Genomic DNA, 23,219 nt, shown 5'->3' on the forward strand with positions numbered 1-23,219 from the left:
AGTGACACCCGGGTCCATCCCACAGGGTCCCATGATCCCCTTGCATAACCACTGGGTCATCCCCGGCCCACCACGATTCTCTTCTCCATTTCTCCTCTCTCCCACTTCAAGGTCAAAGAAATGAATTCTGTGTGTGACCCTCTGAGGGTGTCAGGAGGAGAGGAGGAGGAGGAGGAGGAGGAGGAGGAGGAGGAGGAGGAGATGGAGGAAGAGGAGGAGATGGAGATGGAGGAGGAGGAGGAGATGGAGGAGGAGGAGGAGGAGATGGAGGAGGAGGAGGAGGAGATGGAGGAGGAGGAGGAGGAGATGGAGGAGGAGAAGGAGGGGGAGGAGATGGAGGAGGAGGAGGAGATGGAGGAGGAGGAGGAGATGGAGGAGGAGGAGGAGGAGGAGGAAGAGATGGAGGAGGAGGAGGAGGAGGAGGAGGAGGAGATGGAGGAGGAGGAGATGGAGGAGGAGGAGGAGGAGGAGATGGAGGAGGAGGAGATGGAGGAGGAGGAGGAGATGGAGGAGGAGGAGGAGGAGATGGAGGAGGAGGAGATGGAGGAGGAGGAGGAGCAGGAGGTGGAGGAGCAGGAGGAGCAGGAGGTGGAGGAGCAGGAGGTGAGGAGTGGGAGGCCGCCATCCTGCGAGTCCAGCTCCCGCCAGGCCCCGCTGACCTGGCTCAGGGAAGAGGATCCAGGTGGCGAAGGGCGGCTGGTCCACGGTGACGGTGTAGTTGGTGACCGTGCACAAGGACAGCGTCTCGTACCTGCAGTAGGTGCCGTCCTGGGCCTGGGGGAAGACACGGACGCAGGGGGGTGGCTTGGCCTGGGACCCACAGCCTCCAGGACGGGGGACACTACCCGCCGGCCATTCGCGGTCCCTGGGCTGAGGGACTTGGCCACGGCCACCGTAGAAGACCCGTGAGGGGCTGTCATTTGCCCCGTGACCTCTTGGACGTCCCCGGAGGCAGCTGAGCCTCGCTGCCTCTAAGTGACCTGTCCCCCACCCGTGGTGGCTCGGGCGTAGACCCGGGGTTCTGGGTGCCTTCCGTCCCCGTGGTGGGTGGAGACCTGTCACGTGTGGGTGCGGGCCGCGCTGACCTCTTGGATGTGGTCGGAGTCGGTGACGCAGTAAATAGTGGAAGAAGGTGCGCTGACGTCCCAGGTGAGGTGGCTCCGGGCCGCGTCCATCCTCAGGTTCCTGATGGGCGGCTCTGGACCTGCGATGTCCCCAGCTGGCGTTAGGGGACACAGGGGGTCTTTCTCCTCTCCACCCGCCGCGGGTGACCTGGCCCTGTCCTTGGAGGTAGGAGCTGTCCCTGGAGAGGTCACTACCCCTAGCTGGCAGAAGCCCCCAGCCACGGGCGCCACAGTGACGTCATTAGGTGCCCACTGCTGGGGAGGGAGACCCTGGTCAGCCTTGTCACGCAGGGGACAGAGAATCAGGGCACTGCGCCTGGGCTCGGCGAGATGGGACTCTTGCTGTGACGTCCTCACCAGCAACTTCATCGGCCTCTTGGAGGCTGATGTCACTGTCAGCTGGGGCCAGAGCCCAGGGTTGGGCAGGGCTGGTTCCTTCTGGAGGGTCACAGTGGAACCCGGTTCAGCCACCGGGGACCCGCCCTCAGGGTTCCTCCTGTGTCCACCCCTCCCCTTTCTGCTTCTGTGGTCAGGGCACGTCGGTGCCCCAGAGTCCCTCTTAGAAGGACGCCTCCCAGCATCTTGGGAGGCTGAGGCAGGAGGATCTCGAGTTGAAGACCAGCCTCAGCCTCAGCGAGTCCCTAAGCCGCTCAGGGAGACCCTGTCTCTAAGTAAAACGCAAAATAGGGCTGGGGACGGGGCTCAGGGGTCGCGTGTCCCTGAGGTCCATCCCCAGTAATTCCCCACCAAATGCAAGGAGCCCTCCGCCTGCCTCCCACCGCGGCCAGAGGTCCCACCGAGAGGCCAACCCACAGGCCACGCGCTGTCCCCCTCCCCCGTGCCTACCCTGGGTGGTGTCCAGCAGGCAGGAGGCGGGGGTCAGGAACATCAGGAGCCACAGGGTCCCCATGGTGCTCGCAGCTCCTGAGGGACAGGGGTGGGGTCACAAGAGAAGGGACAGTCGGCAAGCAGGGAGGTCAGGTGGGGAGGCTGGGGCTGGCAGGACTCCTTAGGAGTCTGGGTGGGGGAACCTCAGGAACCCAGGTGGGGAGGCCGGGAGGAGGCCGGGCTCCTTAGGAACATGGGTGAGGAGGCTGGAAGCCTCAGGGCCCTGGATGGGGAGGCCGGGAGGAGGCTGGGCTCCTTGGGCACCTGCGCGGAGGCCAGTCGGTGCGCACGGCCCCGTGCGGGCGTCGCCTGTCTGGAAGGAGCGCGCTCTTGGCTCGGACTCCCTGCCGAGGCCGGGAAGGCGGCAGCCTCCCTCGGGGGCACCCACCCGGAAACGCGGAGGGAGGACAAAGCCGAGGAAGGAAGTGGACTTGGAGGCCGGGCAGCGCCGATGGACGGGGATTCCCGGCTGCACAGTGACCGTAACCGAGCGCGGAGGGATCTCGCTCGGAGCCGGGAGTGTCCCCCCCCCCCGGGGTCCCTGGGAGGCCTCCCCTGCAGATGCGCTCCCCGGGCCTCTCCTGTTGGCCGGCCTCTGGGACCCTGGGCGCGCCAGCTCCGGGGCCTCCTGGTGGGCCTCCACCGTTGGCCTCCACGGGTGGCCTCCCGGGTGAGCCTCCTTATCGCCCTTGGTTACACGCTGGTCGCTGCAAGATCGTGGCACCCGGGGCTGCTGCTCAAGCCGAGGACTCCACGGGGGGATCCCCAGGAGGCTGGGGCGGGAGGAGGAGGCTGGGCTCCTTGGAGGTGGACCGAAGGCTGCCTGGCCGGCCTGTGCGAGCCCTGGGGGTCCCCCGCGAGGTTGGCTGAGATTCCTCCCGTCGCTGGGTCCTCCAGGGACCGGGTGAAGGGTGGACCATGGAGGGGACATCCCGCCCTGTGCCGTCTGCGGTCCAGGGAGGCCCGTCAGGCGAGGCTCAGTGCGCCCCCAGGTCCCCTGGCAGCCCCTGAAACCACTTTCTGTCGCCTGATTTAGAATGTTTCCTCCAACTAGCCATCCCCCTGCCTCAGCCTCCCAGATGGCTGGGATCACAGGCGTGGTGGGCCACCGCCCCCCCGTGGACATCACATTTTCGTGGCCATCACGGACTAGGTGGCCTGTGCGTGATGTTCTCCAGATTTCGTGTCTGACGAAGCACCTTTCAGAGCCCCATGCCATTTCATGGTTGAGTAATATTCCATTTTGCGGGTGGACCTCCATCCCTTTTCATGGTTGACTAATATTCCACCCAGTGGACGGGCCACATGTGAGCCCGCCCGAATGCCTGCACCCAGGGACACAGTTGGATGATTTCCACCTTTGGCTACCGGGAAGGCGGAAGCCACCGCCCATGAGCTGTGTCCCACCTGCCTTTGACAATCTGGCAGACACCGTGAAAGGCCACTCCCAGCCCCCAAACAGGTCCTGGCCGTCCCTTGACCCAGGCTGGACCTGCGCCACGTCCCCGAAATACTAGAGGAGAAGCACGGGCCGGTCCATCTTGCCCAGGACGCTGGGTCCAAAAGGTGGGAAATGTCACAATGACCTCTGACCTGTCACCTTGCCAAACCCAAAGGTCTATGGCTGGGCACCGAGTCGGCTTCTCCGAGCTGAGACTCTGAGCTGCCCTGTCGGGGATCCCTGGTGGCCAGGATGCCCCCGGTCTCAGCTCACCCAGGGCACGTCCAAAGGTCCTGTGGCCTGCCGTGGGTCTGCCCTGTGGGAAGGAGCGCATCCCCAGCCCTCTGTCCCTTCTCCCTCGGGGTCAGCGCATCTTACCAGCCGGTGACAGCACAGCCCGGCTCCTCCTCGGCTCCCACTCGGGTGTCCCCAGCCCCAAGTCTGTCGCTGTCTTTGATTTTCGTTTACTGGAAAAAGTCTCCACAAAGAGAAACCGAACGTGCTGGTTCCTCTGGGGCGTCCTGTAGGCTGCGGGCGGCGCCTCCCGGAGGCCCCGGTCAGGTCCGCCTGGGGGTCAGCGGTGCGCTGTCCCGAGGCACGTCGCTCCCTTCTTGCAGAGTGTCATTGTCCCCTTGGGTCCCCGCGCCGCGTTCCTCTTTGTGGCATTGATCATTACTGCTCAGCACTCGCCGCCGGGGTTGAGTAACTTCCTGCCGTCGTAAAAAAGCCACCTGATAAGCACCCAGGGCCCGGCCTCCGCGGCCTCCGCCTCCGCCATCCCGGGAGGAGCCCTGCGTGGCCATGAGGCAGCGGCCAGGTTTCAAGGCCAGGTCCTGGCCGGGCACCGGCTGCTGACCCGGGCTTGGCTTCACTGTGTTGCAACGGGCGTGTCCCTGAGCTCAGCAAAGACGTCCCAGATAACCTCCCCAGCCTCCTCCCTGGCCTCGATCCCGGGCCTCCTCCCGACCCTGAAGCCTCCCTCAGGAGCCCGCAGGGGGGACAGTGTCCACGCCAACCTGGACCGAGTGGGGAATGGGGGGAGGGTCAGGAGCAGTTAACCTGAGACCCTCGTGGATTATCAAGGGGCAGTGTCCTCTCGGGAGGCAGAAGAGGACACACAGACCCAGAGGAGGAGACCCGTGGAGATTGGAGTGAGGGCCACCAGCCCAGGGCCACCTGGAGCCCAGGAGCTAGAAAGGCAGGAGGAGCCCCCTGGAGCCCGGGGAGGGAGCTCACCCGGGGACCCTGGTCCAGCTTCTGCCCTCCAGGGCCAGGGGCACTGGACTCCTGTGGTTTGGGTCTTAGGACATGTGGCTATTTTTTCCGGGATCCCCAGGAATCTTATTTGACAGCCACCTGTCCTGGTCACCTATCCTGCAGGTGGGCGGCCCCTGTTGGACATGCAAGCTGCCCCTTCCCCAGGGGACGGGCAGGCTGTCCCTCCTCCAGGGCGATGCGTGTCCTTTTAAGAATCCAGCCGTTCTGCAACGCACACAGTAGGTCTGAAAGGCCAGGGTGCTGTGGCCAGGTCACTCTAGGCCTGGGACCCTCGGTGCACAAACCATGATCCAGCAGACGGGGAGAAATGGCTTGTGCTGAGGGGACACCTTGGCCGTGGGCTGGTGGACGGCCACCCGCTGCATGACTGGCCACCCGGGGGCATTTACAATCTGGTCCTGGGCAGAGAAGGGCACGGATGGACGGGGCCGGGCACTGGGGATGTGGGCGGGGCCAGGTATGCACAGGGCGGGGCACTGGGGGATGTGGGCGGGGCCAGGGGTGCACGGGGCGGGGTACTGGGAGATGTGGGCGGGGCCAGGGGTGCACAGGGCGGGGCACTGGGGAGATGTGGGCGGGGCCAGGCGTGCACAGGGCGGGGCACTGATAGATGTGGGCGGGGCCAGGGATGCACAGGGCGGGGCACTGGGGAGATGTGGGCGGGGCCAGGGATGCACAGGGCGGGGCACTGGGGATGTGGGCGGGGCCAGGTATGCACAGGGCGGGGCACTGGGGATGTGGGCGGGGCCAGGGATGCACAGGGCTGGGCATTGGGGAGATGTGGGCTGGGCCAGGCCTGGGCACAGGTAGGGGCCGTCAGGAGGGGGAGGCTGAGCTGTCCCTGGGGACACACTTGGGCTGCCAGATGCTCTGATAGGAGATTGGCCAGACCTTAAGGGGTCACCCGGCTCTCGGGGACCGGCACAGGGATCTCCCCAGCTGTTGGAGAGCAGGGAACTGGAGGAAGGGGCTTGTGCTCTTCTGTCCCTCTGTCCTGCCCCGTTGTCCTGTCCGTCTCTCTGTCCCTCCTCCCACCCCTTGTTTCCGCACAGGGATGGAGCCCAGGGGTGCTTCCCCACGGAGCCCAGCCCCGGCCCTTTCCCGTTTTATTTAGAGACAGGGTTTCCCTAAGTTGCTTAGATCCTTGCTGAGGCTGGCCTCCAACTTGCCGTCCTCCTGCCTCAGCCTCCCGTGCCACTGGGATCCCAGGCACGGCCAGATTTTCTTATTTGGTAATCAGTGCCAAGGAACCGGACCCCACGAGCACCTAGGGCTGCCTGCCAAGACGCCCAGCGACCCCAGCACGGCCAGGAGAGGTCCAGTTGGGAAATCCCCCTGCCCACCTGGAGCCCTGGAGGACTTTTAAAGTGTGCTGTGGCGGCTGGTGTGGGACAGGACGGAGGGTCGAGGCCCCCCGTGCTGGGGGAGGAGGGGCGGAGGCCTTGGCAGGTCAGGGCTGTGCACGTGCCAGGGACAGGGGTGGGGAGCCCACGAGGAACAGAAAGGAGGAACCGGGAAGAGCCTCTGGGCCAGTGGAGGCCACGGGGTGCAGCTGGGCCGTGGGGACCCAAAATAGGGCCGTTTCGACACAGCCAGGTGCACCTGTGCAGGCCGGCGGTTGGGCCGGGCAGGGACAGCCGGTGGTTCCCCTGGAAACCAGCTCACCAGCTCCAGGGACAGCCAGCGACGCCCGATGTCACAGGGCCTCAGGGTCAGGGCAGGAGGGACTGCAGGCAGGAGGCGCCCAGACAGGGGACCCTCGGGCGTCCCTCTAACCCAGCGGCTGCAGCCCCGAGCCGCTTCCCGGGGCCTCGTGTGGAGTATCCAGAGACGGTTCCCGCTGAGCGGCTGAGGCTGGCCTCCAACTGGCCATCCTCCTGCCTCAGCCTCCAGAGCGGCTGGGATCCCAGGCGTGAGTCTGTGCCCCCGGCTCAGTCTGTCAGGGTTATCATAGACGATCGCAGTGTCACAGTGACGGGCTCTGTGACATTTATCCAGCACTTATATGAGGATGTCTGTTCATACGCAGTAATGCAGCGCGTATTATTTATATATGACATAATAGTGCCCCCATATGTGATGACGTCATCGATATGATCACGCACATTGTGTCATCTATGATGCAAATAATATATGACATTACAAGATATAATATATGATATATTGTATGATATATAATGCATAATAATTTAATATATAATAAATAAAATAGTATATAATATATGATATGTAATAATAGATAATATTACAAGATATAATATATAATATCACAATATATAATAGATAACAATACAATATATAATATATAGTATTATAATGTATAATATGTAATATTACAAGATATAATGTGTAATATATAACATACATGACATGTAATATGATTATATATAATATAGCATATGATAATATAATATATAACATATGATTATATATAATATATGATAGTATATAATATTATATCATATATAATAAACAATATATAATCATATATGACAAAATAATATATGATATATAATCATACATAATCTAGAATATAATATATAATATTATATAATATATAAAAACATATAACTGCATCACATGATATATCATTATATTTGATGTATTATTCGATCTCCTTTTATGTAGGTATATAAAAAGGAGATCAAATAATATATATGAATATTACAGATATTCATATATAATGACATAAATATTGTCTTTTTTGTGACTATATATTATACACATGAGATTCTTTGAAAGGTCATTTAATAAGCCACATTATCACGCGTTGCTGCATTCGACATGCTGTTATTCGATGCTCCTCTCTGTACGGTCACACGTATTTATATGCAATGAGATCGGTGTCAGTGTCTTAGGTGACCCTATATCGTGACCTGAGACCATATAAGAGGACGTTGAGTAAATCACATTATTGTCTACTGTTGTATTGGCTCTATGGTGATTGGATGCTATTTTATTTATTATCATACATATTATATATTTTATGTATATATTATATTATTCTGTATATTCTATGCTATGTATATATTTCATATTTATATTATATCTGACATATTTTGGATGCCGTCTTAACTACAAAAGAAAAAAAAAAAAAACCTTTTCCTCCTCAAAGTCGTTTTTCTCAGGTATTTTGTCACAGTAAAGAAAAGGTGACCCACACACCTGGGGAAGCTGATGGAGGCCCCTGGAGCCCACTGACCCGGCCCAGGGGCGACGCTCTGCCACGGCGCCCTGAGGACAGGGCACACGGGCCGAGGGCCACTCACCCAGAGTCACACTGGTCCGGGACAGCTTGCTTCTGCCCAGCTACGTCGCCTTGCAGTCCCAGGCAGGGCCATGTCCGGGGCGGTCTCCCAAGCTCCGGTTGGGGACAGGTGGGCGTCTGGAATCTGCTTTCCCCCCCGCGGAGAGGGAAGGAGCCACAACTTCCAGATCAGAGCCGTGTCACTTTGCAGTGAAGGGGCTGAGGGGTGGTTAACTAAAGGACTCCACGGGGCTCCTCCTCTGGGTCTGCGTCCCCTCCTCTGTCTCTGGGGAGGACACGGCCATGGCACCAGGGCCACCCGACGCAGGAGGAGCCCATCTCAGGGCCCTGCACTGGAGGCCGTCCTTGTCCCCTGGCTTAGGCGGGCCTGGCCTCTGGGACCTCACAGTTTCCTGCGGGATTCCCCCGCGTGAGGGGCTTCCCTAGAGAACTTTCCCAGTGAAAGCGCGTCCGGCCACAGGCCTGGCAGCAGGACTCACCCTCGCGATCTGGGGGGACACATTCCTCCATATGTCCCCATGGCCATGATGACGGACCCTGGGACCTCCCCACTTAAGCCCAGGACCCTGGTGCTGCCTGCGAATGGGCAGGTCCCATTCGTCCATCTTCCTGGGTCTTGGCCGACACCCAGGAGCCCCCTGGACAGTCCCCGGGCTGCTGTCCAGGGAGCCAGGGTGACACACAGTGCACGGTGTCCTCGTGAGCACCCTCTCCGCCATTTCTGCACCCCGGGGGGCGAGAGAGACTTCGGAGACCTGGACGGGGAGGAGGGCATCACCCGGAATCCACCCCGTGTCCCAGGTCAAAGCATCTGTCCCCAGGACACATGGCCGCTCCAGGACCTGGGGATGGGACCCCATTGAGACAAGGCATCTCTGCAGAGGTGCTCAGTGCAGGGCCCTGAGATGGGCTCCTCCTGGGGCAGGGGGCCCTCATGCAGTGGCCGTGTCCTCCCAAGGGACAGAGGAGGGGACACAGACCCAGAGGAGGAGCCCCGTGGAGGCGGAGGCAGGGACTGCAGGGACAGGTGACCCTGGAGCTGGCTCCTCCCTGAGCGGGGGGCTCCCGTCTCCCAGAAGGACTTCTCTCTCGGCTCCGCGGTCCCTTGTCCCAACCTCAGTGCTGTGTCACCCCCCGACCCCTTATCAGCAGGGACGGCTGGAGGCCGTGGCTCCTCGGGGTTGCGACAGGACCTCTGGGGTCTCGGGCTCCCGGTGTCCGGCTGGCCGCGGGGACAGCCAGATAGCCGGGGTTTCTTCACACGGAGGAAGTCTTTTGAAAGTCCCTTATCTCGAACCCGCGAGGTTTTGCAATTAAAATCTTTAATTGGCCGTTTACGATTCGCGGCTTCTCTCTGGTTTGGGGGCCGGGGAGGGGACCCAGGGGCGCTCAGCCCCGAACCCTGTCCCCAGCCATTTTAATTTTTTTATTTAGACACAGAGTCTTCCTGAGTTGCTTAGGGGCTCGCTGAGTTGCTGAGGCTGGCCTCCACCTTGCCGTCCTCCTGCCTCAGCCTCCCAAGCATCCGGGAGTACAGCTGTGAGCGGCGGCGCCCGGCTTATCTTTTCCTGGGGGAAGGAGGCAGAGGCTGAGGAGGACCTGGTGCGTTTCAGCATCTCCCCAGGAGGGTCAGAGCCCGTCTCAGGACACAAGGGACACCTTTGGGAGAGGGACGGGGCGTGGAACTCTTGTCTCTGCTCGTCCGCGGGCCAATTACGGTGTTTCGTCCACGGCAAGGACGTCCTCGGGTTCCTGGGAGTCTGGCGGAGGCTGGGACTCCACCCAGGTGATCTAAGAGGGAGAAGAAATCACACGGGTGAGGTGGTCCACAGATGACCCTCTATTGTCCCGCCAGGAAGGCCTGTCTGACACCAGCACTGTCCACAACAGCCAGAAGGTGTAAAACCACCCAAGTGTCCACCGGTGTTTCAAGAGATCCACAGAACAGTGTCCAGAGACACCGTGGAATATTACACAGCCAAGAAAAGGATACTGGCTAGGATGTGGATGGACCCTGAACACAGGGCGCTCTGTGACAGAGGCAGACCCAAAGGTCCACCCCGGGGACCTCACTGCACCTCCGTCACCTCTGCAAAGACTCGTCTCCAGCCACAGGCACGTCTCAAGGTCCTGGGGTCGGGATTTTACATGGAATTTGAGGTTAGGTCACCATTCGTCCTAGAGAGTTTTTCAATGGGGACAGGGACCCTGCAGACACTTAACCTAACTCCTTCTTTCTCCAGAGCTGTGATGGACAGTGTCCACTGTGTTAATCCCCCAGTGTGGGGACCTTGGAAGATGGTCACAGTAGCATCAGGGAGAGAGAGAGAGAGAGAGTCAGAGACGAGACCCCGAGCCCAGCCAGGGACCTCAGCATGCCCTGGTCACCAGCTCAGAGGACCTTGCTCCCTCCCCACCCCCCGACGCCACTCAGGACCTTCTTGCTGGACACAGAGGTCTCCGTGGTGGGTGCGGCAGGGTCTCTGGGGTCTCGGGCTCCTGGTGTCCAGCTGGGCCCTTAGCAGCCTCAGCCAAGGCACAAAGCTGCCCTTGTCCCCTTGCTAAGGGCTGCCACGGCTGCAGCTTGGGGACCCACCTGATTTGACGCGAAGTCGCTGGTCACTTCCCCTTTCACCCGCGGGATGGGCGGGAACAGCCTTCGCCACAGCGAGTACCTGGCCGAGGACAGGGAGCCTGAGGGGCAGCGTCCGGCTCCGGGGCGCGGCTCCGCCCACGGACGGGCCCTCTGGACCTGGCTTGCCCGTGGGCTGCCCGTCAGGGTCGCTCTACAAGGAGCAGGAGCCGAGGAGGGCTTTCTTGCACCCGGATGCCCCTGTCACAAGTTCTGGGGCGACAGCTCCGCAGAGAAAAGGAGCCCCACCCAGGAGCGGGGATGAGTCACCCCCAGGAGAAGTTCCAGAGCCCTGTCTGGGGGTCACTCAGTCAAACCGTGCATGCACCAGCCGGGCGAGTGGCCCACGCCTGTCATCCCAGCAGCTCGGGAGGCTGAGGCCGGAGGATCACGGATTCAAAGCCAGCCTCCGCCACAGCGAGGCCCTGAGCAGCTCAGGGAGACCCTGTCTCTCAATAAAATGCAAAACAGGGCTGGGGATGGGGCTCAGGGTCCCGCGCCCCGCCCCGACATCCATCCTCAGTAAGTCCCCGCCAAATGTGCATGCACCTACTGGGCTCCCTAAGCACCCAAGACTGACCAGCCCCTCCAGTGCTCCCCTGGGGCCCCACGCCTTTGATTGACGTCCTCCCTGGGGAGAAGCCCGGGCACAGGACAAGTCCCTCCCTTGCACCACACGCAGCACAGCTCTTGGCCAGGGTGTGCGCAGGTACCCGGGGCTGCCATGACGTCTGAATCCCGCATGAACAGTGCAAGTGACCCCCCTAGGTGCAGTGACCCCTGCAGACCGCAGGCAACTTGAAAACCCCTCCCCTCTGTCACGCGCAAGGCGAGACTTGCGCCTGGGCCAGACGCGCAGGGCTGCTCCGCAGCGCCCCCATGAGCGGACCGAGGAATTGCGGAGGTCACATCCGGGGATTCAGTGGCCTGGGGCAGATGGCACATGAGACTCCGCAGCGCCCCCATGGGCGGATCAAGGAATTGCAGGGGCTACGTCCTGGGATGAATGCCGCCGGGGGCAGATGTGCAGTGCGGCTCTGCAGCGCCCCCATGGGTGGACCGAGGAATTGCAGTGACCACATCCGGGTCCCCATGGGCGGATTCCGGAATTGCAGTAACCACCTGCGGGGATTAAGTCGCCGGGGGCAGATGGGGCTCCGCAGCGCCCCCATGGTCGGACGAGGAATTGCAGTGGCCACATCCGGGGATTAAGTCCCCCGGGGGCAGATGCGCATGTTAGGCTCCGCAGCGCCTCCAGGGATGGACGGAGGAATTGCAGGGGGCGGAGCAGGCGTTACCTTTGCAAATTTGGCGAATTGAAGAAATGGGGTAATTGGCACTCTAGCCCCGTTTTTGTTGCAATGATAGGGATGCAGCCCATGCCCTTGCTGATGCACAGCAAGTGCTCTACCACGGAGCAACACGCCCAGCCCTCTTATAAGGAGCCCTGGAGACAGCCATGGGCTCTGTCCAGTTCCAGAACATTCGAATTATCACAAAGGAGACCGCACCTATGAGCAGTCCCTCCCCGTGCCCTCCTGGTCCCGGCCTGAGCAACCCTAGTCTGGTCAGCACTGCGGATTTGCCTGCTCTGCTCCTGTGGTCTAAACGGCCACGCAGCCCGTGGTCACGGGGGTCTGACCCACTTTGCCAAGTGGGATAGTTTCAACGCCACTCAAAGTCACCTTTTGCAAAGGAACATCAGGACCACCGTGGACAGGGTGGCTGCCCCCACCACCAGCACCACCAGGGTCACAGGGATGCTGCTGTATCCCTCTTCTGGGATGCCTGATGAGGAAGAAGAGCAGAGGGTCAAGAGGGACCAGTAGCCGGGCTCTACGCACAACCTCTTCCTGTCTTCAGCTGGGGACAGGAATCAGGGCTGCATCTGAAGAAGAGAGAATTCCCCAGCACAGGGTCCGAGGGACTTGGGGAAGCTGGCGCTCAAGGTCAGTGGCCCTCACCTGAGAGTCAGTCCTTCCCTGGTCCCTGTCACCTGTGTCCCCAGGGGCTCTTCCAATGTCCTGAGCCCCTTTGGAACACTCTAAGGGCACAATCCCAGCACGATCCTTCTCGGGATGGTCACCTTGACACACCTCGCTTACATCCAAAGAAATGGAGACCATCAGTCAATCATTCCACAGCCAAAGGAATGAATGTGGAATGGTGGACTGTCCAGGTGCAAGGCTCCCCAGTGACTGGACCAGCCCGGGTGGTTTCAGGCATCTGGCAGAGCATGGATTTCTGCAGCTCTCAAGTCCCCTGGCTTGTGGTCCCTTTTGACTGCAGACTCTAACCTGGCGACCCCGTGAGGACAAGGCCAGCATTCTATCATGCGGACAGGGCAGAACCATTCTCCAGATTCTCTGTTCCCCGCAGGAGTCTCCACCCCACGACGCCCTGATTGGCAGGTGTCATGCATAGATGTGGTCATCTCATCTCCAGGACCCTGACGGGAGCCTCCTTCCCGGGGAATCCGGGAGCACGAGAGGCCAGCCTCATGCAGGACTTAGCCCTGGGCAGACTCTCAGCAGCACTTCCCAGCACAGACGGGGAGATTCAGGTGGCGGGACTGAGTCAGAGGGTCCCCCAGTGGCCAGGTCAGTATCCACATGGCCCCAGGAGCCGCCCGGGAGCCGGGCACCTACCAAAGCGCAGCGTCCGGCTCCATTCGCTCCAGATCTCGTTGCGCTGGTACTTGACCCTCAGGCGCACGGTGTTCTCCGTGCGCGAGTCGGAGCTGGGGGGCCAGTACTCGTTTTCGTCTTTCCCATCTAGAAAGACCTTTGAAAGGAGAAGGGGTCCGTGCTGGGGACCCAGGTGGAACCGGGAGGAGGGGCAGCATGAATGTCCGCAGCCCCTGAGGGTCGCCTGTCGCCTGGGCTGGACACGGACATGTGTCTTCTGCTCCTTGCCTGTGGCGCCCCCAGGACATGCACAGGACACAGGTGCCCTCCTGGACCAGGCCACCTGTCCCCCCACGGAGGGGTCTACAGCTGCAGAGGCTGGGAGGAGCAGATCAGCTGCCCGGTGGTCAGAGCGGCAAAGACCTCGATCCCTTGATCCACAGGGAAATCTCTGGGCTGGGCAGGGGCAGGGGAAACACCAGGACATCTCCTCCTTCTGGGCCAGTGGCCGTCTCCATTCCCTACGGCAGCTGGGGGCAGGCGAGCTGGTCACACCTTTCAGCACTGGCCAGCACCTTGGGCATCCCGGGGACTGACATCACCGGGGGCAGATGGACACGGGAGCCTCCGCAGCGCCCCCAGGGGCGGACTGAGGAATTGCAGTAGCTACACCCGAGGATTAACGCCTCCTGGGCAGAGGACTCGTGAGCCTCCGTAGCGCCCCCAGGGTGGGACGGAGGAATTGCAGTAGCCACATCCGGGGATTAAGTCTCCTGGGGCAGATGAGGCTCTGCAGCGCCTCCATGGGCAGACGGAGGAATTGCACAGACCACATCCAGGAATTAACGCCTGTTGGGGCAGATGTGCACGTGAGGCTCCGCAGTGCCCCCAGGGTGGGACACAGGAATTGCAGTAGCCACATCCGGGGATTAAGTTGCCTGGGGCATGTGAGCTTCTTCAGCGCCCCCAGGGTGTGGACCAAGGGATTGCAGCAGCCACATCCGGGGGCATTAAGTCTCCTGGGGCAGATGAGGCTCTGCAGCGCCTCCATGGGCAGACGGAGGAATTACAGTAGTTACATCCGGGTATTAAGTTGCCTGGGGCACATGAGGTTCTGAAGCGCCCCCAGGGGCAGACTGAGGAATTGCAGGGGGCAGAGCCGGCCTTCCCACATCTGCCCGCCAGGTGGATCCTGACCCTCCTTCCGCTTCTCTGGGCCACTCAAACTGTGGTCCACGGGCTGCAGGAGCCGGTGGAAGGTCAGGGCACAGCGGGGGACCTGAGAATCAGGCTCCCAGGTGCAGGAGCCACCAGCACCTGCAGGCGCAGGACCCTGCTGCCCCACGTGATCCCTCCTCTGTCTCTTGGGAGGGACACATCTGTTGCATGAGGGCCCCCTGACCCAGGAGGAGCCCATCTCAGGGCCCTCCACTAACTAGGTCCACCGTCCTTGTTTCTGAGGTCCCTTTGCAATCCCAGGTGGGTCCTGCCCAGCGCACTGTGCGTTCTGAGGCGAGCCCCCCGGGGCAGCTGGTTTTTTGCACGAGAGGCTGCTCCGTGTGCCGTGCGCACCGTGCGCCCAGGTTGGACGGAGCCCCCCTCTTCTGGCCACGGTGCCTGGTGACCACCAATGGGCCCCCGGGGACTGTGGCTCAGCTCAGATCATGTGAGGTCTGTGATGGCTTCAGCACAGGATTCTGGGGAGGAGAGAGATACTTACAGGGTCTCTCTTCGGGGAGCCGCTCTGTGAAAAGAAACACAGAAAGAAGAGGGTCAGTGTTTTTATTTATTTTTTTATTTTATTTTATTTTTTTGTCTGTAGCCAACGTGGACAGTGACCCTAATCCCCGGAGTTGCAGCAAAGATCATTTTACACTAAAACTGGGCGTGAGACCCCACCGGCACAGGGCCCTCCTTACAGCTTGGGTTATCTGAGTGACCGTGGAACACTTCTGGGAAGGAGGCCACCGTCAACCCCCCTCTTCCCAATGACTTCATTCCAGGAAGGAGAGAAAAATGGGACGCTCTCATCAAATCCCCTTTTTATGGCCGGAAGAAGACGGAGGAGGCCACTGGCGCCTGCACAATCAGACACGGCCACGACTCGCTTATCTCCATCTTGTTCTCTTAAAAAACACGTTCGTCTTCCCGGAGAAACAATACCTTCGTGTACAGGCCCTTTCCTTCCCTTCCGGTTATTTAAGCATCTAACTTTAGACATTTACGGGCTACTTGTTTTATGAGCTCCCATGAGCAGTTAAACAAACTGTGCGGGTTTTATTTTTTTTTCCCTGCGGATAATCTGCATCTTGTGTTTAATTTGCAGGCCCCCAGAACCAGACATAAAGGGATAGAAAAGTGACCTTCACTGAAATGGAGGTCCCTAGGTTTCCCTGGATGGCAAAGCTTCTCTAGGGACGATAATGAAGGAGAACAGAGTGGACTTCCAAGGTCTGCTGAGGAGGGGACATGTGGGTCATCCTGGGCCCCTGGTCATACTGTCCACAGAGGGGACAGCAGCACCTGGACTGTGAGCAGGAGGGGCACCTGGGTGTGGTCACTGGTGTGCAATTACCCATGTGTGGTCACCTGTCTGAGGTCACTTGTGTGTAGTTACTAAGGTCACCTGTGTGTGGTCACCTGCATCAGGGCCCCTGAGTGTGTTCCCCTGCTTGAGGTCACCTGTGTGACCTGTGGGGAGCCGGGGAACCCGTGGCCTCCCCAGAGGGGCTATGGGAGGACCAGGCTGCATGACCCTGCAGTGACCAGAGGTGAACAGCAGCCCCCGACTGAGCAGAGATGACAGCGAGACACACAGAGGAACTTCCCGGTGGGAACCAGACCCCAGGGGCCACAGGGAGACGCGGGTCAGTACCGTCCTCTGGATGTCCAGCTCGTACCGGAAGGTGCTGCTCGCTAGGTCGTACCTCCGGTGGGGGTTGAGCCACCGGATGACGTGGCTGTGGCTGGACGCGTTGTAGTGGACGGTGACGTTCGCCGGCGGGTTGTACTTCTCTGCAATAGAGAGCCCCGGAGTGACGCACCCGCAGGACCGGCCTGGGCAGGTCCTTGGCCTCCTGTGTCCCCGTTCCCTCTCTTTTCTCTTTGGTACCGGGATGGACCTCAGGGACACTGGACCCCTGAGCCCCGTCCCCAGCCCTATTTTGCATTTTATTTAGGGACAGGGTCTCCCTGAGCTGCTCAGGGCCTCGCTTTGGCGGAGGCTGGCTTTGAACCAGCGATCCTCCTGCCTCTGCCTCCCCAGCTGCTGGGATGGCAGGTGCCCGGCTGCATGTCCTCTCTCTGTGCAAATCCCTCCAGTCCCAGGGACACTGGTCACCAGCTCCTGCATGGCTCGGGAACACCAGTAAAACCCAGGAGCAGATTCCCCGAAGCCACGTGACCCCCAGATTTGCATTTATGCCGCCGCCTGGACAGACGGACACGGGAGCCTCCGCAGCGCCCCCAGGGGCCGGCCGAGGAATTGCAGCAGCCACATCCGGGGATTTAGTCCCCTGGGGCAGATGAAGTTCCGCAGCGCCCCCAGGGGCAGACTGAGGAATTGCAGGGGGCGGAGCCATCCTTGCCCACACCTGCCCCCAGGTGGATCCTGACCCTCCTCCTTCCGCTGATGTCCATCAATGAGACCTGACCAACAAAGTGCGTGACCTTGACGGGGGTCACATCAGGACACCCCAAATAGGACGCTTGGGCGTGTGGGTTTGTTTGGAACTGAAGGAACAGAATTAAAAATATGTGAACCCCAAATCCTCTCCTTCCCTTAGTTCTTTCCAGAACATACCACCCCTGAAAGACACCACATGACCCCCCAAGTTTCCCACGAAGCACCCCCTCCTACACACACGCACAGGCATGAAGATAAAAACCCAATCTGTCTGCTTGTCTCCACTATCTGTCGCTTGGCCATTTTAATCTGCAGCCCCCCGGGGCTGGACTTAACAGATGCATCTGAGTTGTTGGCTGCGAGTTCAAGGTTCACGCATCCACGAGAAACGCTCAATACGGCGTCTTGGAACCGAAAGCACATGCACCAAGGTTGTGGACTGATCCACTGACTCTGGGTCTCCCGTCGGTGGATGGCTTGGGACTCAGTGTGGGGGACACGGTCACTGTACCTCTGGGGCGTTGTCCTGGGACCCCGTCTTACCGATTTTAAAGGCCACGAGAGGGGCAAAGTCCAAGAACTGGACCGCCACCTCGTTGCTGGTCCCGTTGAGCAGGAAAAAGTAGTTGTCTGTGGTCTTGGCTTCGCCCAGCTCCTCGAAATGGCAGCCCACGTGCACCCCGGCCGAGTCCACCATGTACTGGGCGCATTCGGTCTCGTCCTCATCCCTGCAAGGCACAGATCCTCCTGCCTCAGCCTCCCAAGCTACTAGGATGACTGGCACGTCACTGCCTTTGGAGTCTGTTTCCTTTTTGACAGCTGAATAGTATTCCACTGTGCGCCCAGACAGCACCCTCGGTAGGACCCTTGGGTTGACTCCTTTTCCTGGTGACAGGGAACAATGCTGGGGGCGCCTTTCTCATCATGGTTTCCTGCCCTTCTCGACATAATGCCCAGGAAGAGCGTTGCTGGATCATGCCGTACCTGCATCCCCAATTTTTTCCCATGCCGTTTTCCAAGGCGACTCTGCTCCGTGAATCCATCTGTCATCCACTCTGGTTTCCTTCCAGGCCCAGCCGGGGGACCCAAAGGTGCCCCAGGACACTTTCCCGCCCTCCCCATCCCACGCCTGGCCCCCGGACCTGGAGAACCAGGAGTAGAGGTGGTACTGGACGTCCGCGGGGGCTGCGGGGCCGCGGGCCCAGCTGCAGTTCATGAAGCGCACGTCGTAGATGACGCAGGAGAAGCCGGTCGCCCGGGAGCCCTCCTTGCCTGGAAGGTCCACGGAAGACCCTCACCCGGGGTCCAGCACCACGTGCCCCCTGCTGACCGCCACGCTGCGGCCCCGGGTGCCCCGAGTCACCTGCGCTCGGGAAGACCAGCTCCTCCTCAAAGTCAGCGCCCTGGGAAGAGCCCCGCAGGGTCAGGGTGGCCCCGCGGTGCAGCAGGGCGTTGGGGAAGGCGCACCTGTAGGCCAGGTCAGCGGTCACCTGCGGGAGGAGACGCGGGGCAGGCGCTGAGCGGCACCCGAGGAGGCCGCTAACCTGGCCATCCTCTCTCTGCAGAGGCCGGCTGCAGCCAAGTCCACCACCAGGGGCCACCCGGGTCCCACCGCCCTGGACATCTGCTGGTCCCCGAGGTCCGGACTTCTAAGCCTGGACACAGTGGCCCACCCCTGTAACCCAGCTCTGGGGAGGCTGAGGCAGGAGGATGGCAAGTTGGAGGCCAGCCTCAGCAATTGACTGAGGCCCTGTCTCCAAATTTAAAAAAATAAATAAATAAATAAACGTCTCTGTGTGGAGGGACTTTCTGGGCTGGGCAGGAAGTTCTGCTTCTGATCCCATTTCCTCCAGAAGCGTCCAGCTGTGGGTCGTAGAATGGGGAAGGCTTCAAAGCCCGGAGTGAGGACCCGGACCGGGGGGGGGGGGGGACGGGAGCTGCCCGGGGTGGACCACGACGGCTCAGGGGGCGCGTCGGGTCAGCTCAGAGTGGACAAGAGCCACCGCCACCGTGTTCGTGCCCAGAAGGGACTCGGACGCGGGGGTCACGGCACCATCAGTGGGTCTCCCCTTCCTCTCTGCGAACACCCCGCCCCCCGTACCCTAAAAATACTGGCGCCTCTTGTGCCCATCTCTCCTTTGGGTCCTTTTAATTTGCAGACCCCCGTCCCGGGGCCGAAGAGTCGGGGAAGAGGTCTTCCTTCCCGCCCTGGGTAACCCGGGGGCCCCCTGCCCTGGCCACCTACCCGAGGGCTGGTGCTGGTGGCCGGGGCCAGGGGGGTGACGACCCTGCAGGAGTGCTGGGTCACCTCCCTGCTGTAACGCCACGTCAGCAGTTTCTTCCGCGCATCGAGCTTCAGGTTGAGGACAGGAGAGGCGCTGTCCCCAGCTGCCCTTTCAAGAGACGGACACTTAGCGGGGACCCTGCTCACGCAGCGCCGGGGGGGCTGCTTCTGGGGGCTCTTGGGGCCTTCTGTCTCCCGCCACCACTGAACACGGGGTCCGCTGGGTCCAACCCCGGCGGGAGACCCTGCCCTACGCACCCAGGGTCTGCTGTCCTTCACCCAGCGCCGGACGGACGAGCATCAAGAGCCACGCTGACGCCCACAGAGCCGCCATGACTGGACCTGCATGCCCACAGGGGACACTGTGGGTCAGCGGCGTGTCCTCCCCTCATGCAAACCGCAGAGGTCCCCGAAAACGAGTGGGGGACGGCTGCACTGTGTCCTGTCCGATGCCCCTGCCGCAGCCCTGGCCCCAGGACCTTGGCACGTGCCTGTGTGTGGGGCAATGGGTCCGGGAGGACCCAGGGAGAAGACGGCGGCTGCCAGCCCAGGGGAGAGGCCTTGGGACGAGCCCGCCCTGCCCACCCTGGACCTCGGACCCCCGGCCTCCAGGACAATAGGTGTCCATCGTCTCCGATAGCCATCTCGGGGCATGTCCTGCGACAGCCTCACAAACTCTGGCGAGAGTCCTGGCGGTCACTTTTAGGTGCTCCGGTCGACTGGGCGCCAGGACCCAGGCATCTGGCAAAGCATCAGCTACGGAAAGTGCTGTTTTTTTTTGGTTCCGGAGTCGAGCGTTTCAATCAGCGGACGCTGCGGACCCTGCACAACTCGGGTGGGCCGCGTCTAATCAGTCGAAGCCTTTCAGACCAAGCCCGTCAGGGCCCGAGGACGTCCTTACAGAGGGGTTGATGGGATGCCAGACGGCCATCTGGGCATGGCCTCTACCCGGGTCACCCTGTCCACTGTCCACTCTGGGGTTTTATGCAAGGCAGGACTTTCCCTGAGCTGACCCCTGGGGTCGAGGTCCTGTCTGGGCCCTCCCTGTGGCGGCCCCTGGTGGGTCCTGGTGTGTGTGCGCGTGTGCAGGGTTCTGGGGGTGACCCTGTGCCCCCCACACCTGGCCCTTGCTGTCCCCCGGGCTGCGCCCTGTTGGGCTCCCTGTGGACCGGCGCACGCGACTCTCGTGCAAAACCCCGAGAGCAGGACGTCACAGCTCCGGGCGGGTCCCCTCACCTGGCTCCGCGGGCGGCGACTCGGGGACGCAGCTGTCGTCTGGCGCTCGATGTCCTCGGGGGTTGCGTCCGGGACGCAGGTCTCCAGGGGACCGCGGCCACCGGGTCGCTGCGGCGGCAAAGGCCCTGATAAGGCTCGCTGCGCGGTCAGCTCCGTCTGGTCCCTGGGGTCAGTGCCCGCAGGGGCCTCCCTCGGGGGTCACCAGGGTCTCCCGTGCCCCCAGTCGCGGATGCGGACGGGAGGCGCCAGCTGTCACCCTGGATGTCACCCTGGGTGTCACTCTGGGCCGCGGAGCTGGCTCGGGGGTTTGCCCACATCCCCTTTCGGGGCGAGATAACCGGGTCACCCGCCCGTGTCACGCTTCCTGGCTCGGGCGGGTCACCAGCTCGGGGCTGGGGCCTCTGCCTGTCAGCGGACCCCGCGTCCCTCTCAACGGCAGCGGGAGGGGACACATGGGGCCCTCGTGAGTGACACCTGGTGGCTTCGTGGGGACAGGGAGAAGAAGCGGGAGACGAGAGGGGCAGTCATCGTCGGTGCACCTGGGACACCCTGCAGGGTGGACGCCGCGAGAAGAGGCAGCCACCTCCCAGAATCCCTCAGAGATTCGTTGAGTGCTCCCCCTGAGCAACTGGGAGAGGCCTTGAGACCATGCCGTGGCCGGGAAACACGGGGACCAGGGTACGACCTGGGCAGGGGACTTCCTGGCTGGGGACCCTCAGTCTGTAGATTCTGGGCTTCACTGGGGCCTTGGGACAGGCTCTGAGAGAGCCAGGCCCCTGGGGACTGCAGGTGCCTCCCGGGGGATCACAAGACAGGCGTGAAAAAGGAGCCCGCAGCGTTCCCAGCTGGACTCTGGTCATTCCACGGAGACGAGCCCCCCCCCCCCCCTTATCTTTATGGCCAGTGAAGTGACACGTGGCTCAGGAAAAAATTACTCATGCAGCTGTGACATGTGGGACGTGTGACTTGTGATACATCAACGGGGACGTTAGAAGTGACAAGTCACCGCGCCCAGGGGTGCCCCGGTTTCTTGGGCTCAGCCTCCTGGATTCTGTGCATTTGGAAAGGGACCAACAAGCTGGACGCGCGGTGGTGCGCGAGCCTCTTCCCGGCAGCTCCGGAGGCTGAGGCAGGAGGATCCCAAGTTGGAGGCCAGCCTCAGCCACTTTGGCGAGACTCGGTCTCAAAATTAAAAAAAATCTAAAAAGGACCCGGATGTGGCTCAGGGGCTGAGCGCCCTGGGGTCCACCATTTCTCGTTTCCCAGCAGCAGCAGACACGCAGGTTAGACTCCCTGCAGCTTTGCACACGGCCCAGAGCCAGCCCTTCCCTCCGGGGTCTCGTGCAGGAGGAGGTGGCCTTCCTGTCCCTGGGAGCCTGGGTGGGGGGACAGGGCGGGGGGCTGTCCATCTCCGGGCCTGGCTGGGTTCCGGCTCTGGGCAGGTCTCACTGAGGTCCTTAGGGCCTCCCCCGGGAGCGCAGAGGCCGGGGAGGGCGCACCCTGCAGCCGGGGCCCGCCCCCTCTCCTGTCCATCAAACAGCAGGGCGGAGCCGGGCCGGCCTGTCCGTCAAGGGCCCTGCCCACCTGGGCTCCCCGAGGGTCTCAAGACGCGGCACGAGGAAGGCCTTTGGCTCCCAGCTGGAGGTCGGGACTCCTCCCTGGGCGTCCTCCTTCCCTCCCGAGCCTCGCTCCCTGCAGCCCTGGTGACCACGGCCCACTCCCCGCTGCCCCTGCAGCCGCTGGGCCTCCTGCCTCTGCGTGAGGTCAGGTGGCCTCTGCCCCGCTGGCGCCCGGCTCGCTGCGTGTCCACCCCGAGGTCCACTGGCGGTCTGCGGTGTCCCTCGGGGGACACGGAGCCCCTGAGATCGCGCGCTGCATTTCCAAAGAGCTCCGCGCAGGACGTGGGGGGACCAATGCCCAGCCATCCCCCTGATGTGGTCAGGCCCACCAGAGTCCTGGAGGGAAACCCCAGGGTGTCCCCGTGCATGCGACCAAATATGAATGTGTCCACCCAAAGCTCTTCTTAAAAAAAAAAAAAAAAATCGAGGGACAGGGACATGGTCCAGATGTCCTGGGATCCCATAGGGGTCATTGCTCCCTTTGAACATTAAAAATCGTGTCCTGTCTAACTCATTAGAACGAATTTTTTCAAAAAAAGAAAATAAAAGAGGTAAAAATGTGCCACGTGGAACCTTGGAAATACCCCAAATCAGGTCAAGTTAATAAAAAAAAAAAATCATTTGAATATTCGCTGGGCTTGGTGGTGCCCACGTGGGAGCCCAGCGGCTTGGGAGGCTGAGGCAGGAGGATGGCAAGGTGGAGGCCAGCCTCAGGCATTTCGAGAGGCCCTGAGCAACGTAAGAGACCTTGTCCCTAAATTTAAAAAAAAAATAAAATAAGGGCTGGGGACGTGGCTGAGTCATTACGCACCCCGCGGTTCAATCCCAGATGCCCCCCCCCCAAAAATTAATATTGATGGAATCATCTAATGTCACTCAAAAGTCGTTTAAATATCGAAGATGCAAATATGGAGCACCAGCTGTGTGCGCGACACATTGCAACTGGGCAGGAACATCGGTCGCCGTCCCCTCCCATGAGAATCTAACATGTGTTTCTTGAAAATGAAACAAAAATCTCTGTGAAAAATGAGATTCAGCGAGTATCGGGAAAAATATAATTGGCCGGGACCCCGTGGCTGACCCGGTCACCTTGGCAACCTCTTGCGGGGACGAGCGTCTGCAAAACGTGTCCCTCTTTAATACAGGGTGACGTTATTCGGGGCCCTTGGTCCCCGCCCCCGTCAGGACTTCCTTGAA

General features: G+C 60.8%; 2 protein-coding genes across 5 annotated transcripts in view; both read right to left on the bottom strand.

Annotated features, from left to right (window-relative positions):
* The window catches only part of Il3ra (interleukin 3 receptor subunit alpha), a 14,810-nt gene extending 6,471 nt beyond the window's left edge, over positions 1–8,339 (bottom strand). The window contains exons 1-5 of one of the 4 annotated variants that reach the window (XM_046443444.2): positions 8,001–8,339; positions 3,832–4,163; positions 1,971–2,048; positions 1,086–1,219; positions 660–774 (exon numbers count right to left, since the gene is read on the bottom strand). In XM_046443444.2, the coding sequence (XP_046299400.1) occupies positions 660–774; positions 1,086–1,219; positions 1,971–2,034 (313 nt within the window). In that variant the 5' untranslated portion in view covers positions 2,035–2,048; positions 3,832–4,163; positions 8,001–8,339. Of the gene's footprint in view, positions 1–659; positions 775–1,085; positions 1,220–1,970; positions 2,049–2,276; positions 2,444–3,831; positions 4,164–8,000 lie in introns of those variants that run through there. The other 3 variants (XM_046443446.1, XM_046443447.2, XM_046443445.2) reach the window with 3 other exon arrangements.
* Positions 8,340–9,304: 965 nt separating this feature from the next.
* On the bottom strand, positions 9,305–20,794 carry LOC124092052 (granulocyte-macrophage colony-stimulating factor receptor subunit alpha). The gene is made up of 12 exons (XM_058579078.1): positions 20,404–20,794; positions 19,426–19,509; positions 19,129–19,271; positions 18,247–18,373; positions 18,026–18,155; positions 17,427–17,611; positions 16,134–16,273; positions 14,979–15,002; positions 13,280–13,415; positions 12,317–12,419; positions 10,596–10,674; positions 9,305–9,790 (listed from the first exon to the last, which is right to left on the bottom strand). The coding sequence occupies exons 2-12, from the start codon at positions 19,499–19,501 to the stop codon at positions 9,713–9,715; spliced, it is 1,221 nt and encodes a 406-aa protein (XP_058435061.1). The 5' UTR covers positions 19,502–19,509; positions 20,404–20,794; the 3' UTR covers positions 9,305–9,712.
* Between the last annotated feature and the right edge of the window lie 2,425 nt (positions 20,795–23,219).

This window comes from Marmota monax, unplaced genomic scaffold, assembly GCF_021218885.2.
Source record: "Marmota monax isolate L192 unplaced genomic scaffold, Marmota_monax_Labrador192_F-V1.1 WCK01_AAM20220418_F8-fsc00168, whole genome shotgun sequence".
NCBI classification, from domain to species: domain Eukaryota; kingdom Metazoa; phylum Chordata; class Mammalia; order Rodentia; family Sciuridae; genus Marmota; species Marmota monax.

Excerpts from the sequence above, each read along its gene's own strand:
- LOC124092052 (XM_058579078.1), bottom strand. The coding sequence starts at position 19,501 with ATGGCGGCTCTGTGGGCGTCAGCGTGGCTCTTGATGCTCGTCCGTCCG. Across the intron at positions 18,156-18,246 it reads GCTGGTCTTCCCGAGCGCAG|GCAAGGAGGGCTCCCGGGCG; the intron begins GTGACTCGGGGC and ends TGGACCTTCCAG. Across the intron at positions 16,274-17,426 it reads TCTCGTGGCCTTTAAAATCG|AGAAGTACAACCCGCCGGCG; the intron begins GTAAGACGGGGT and ends TCTCTATTGCAG.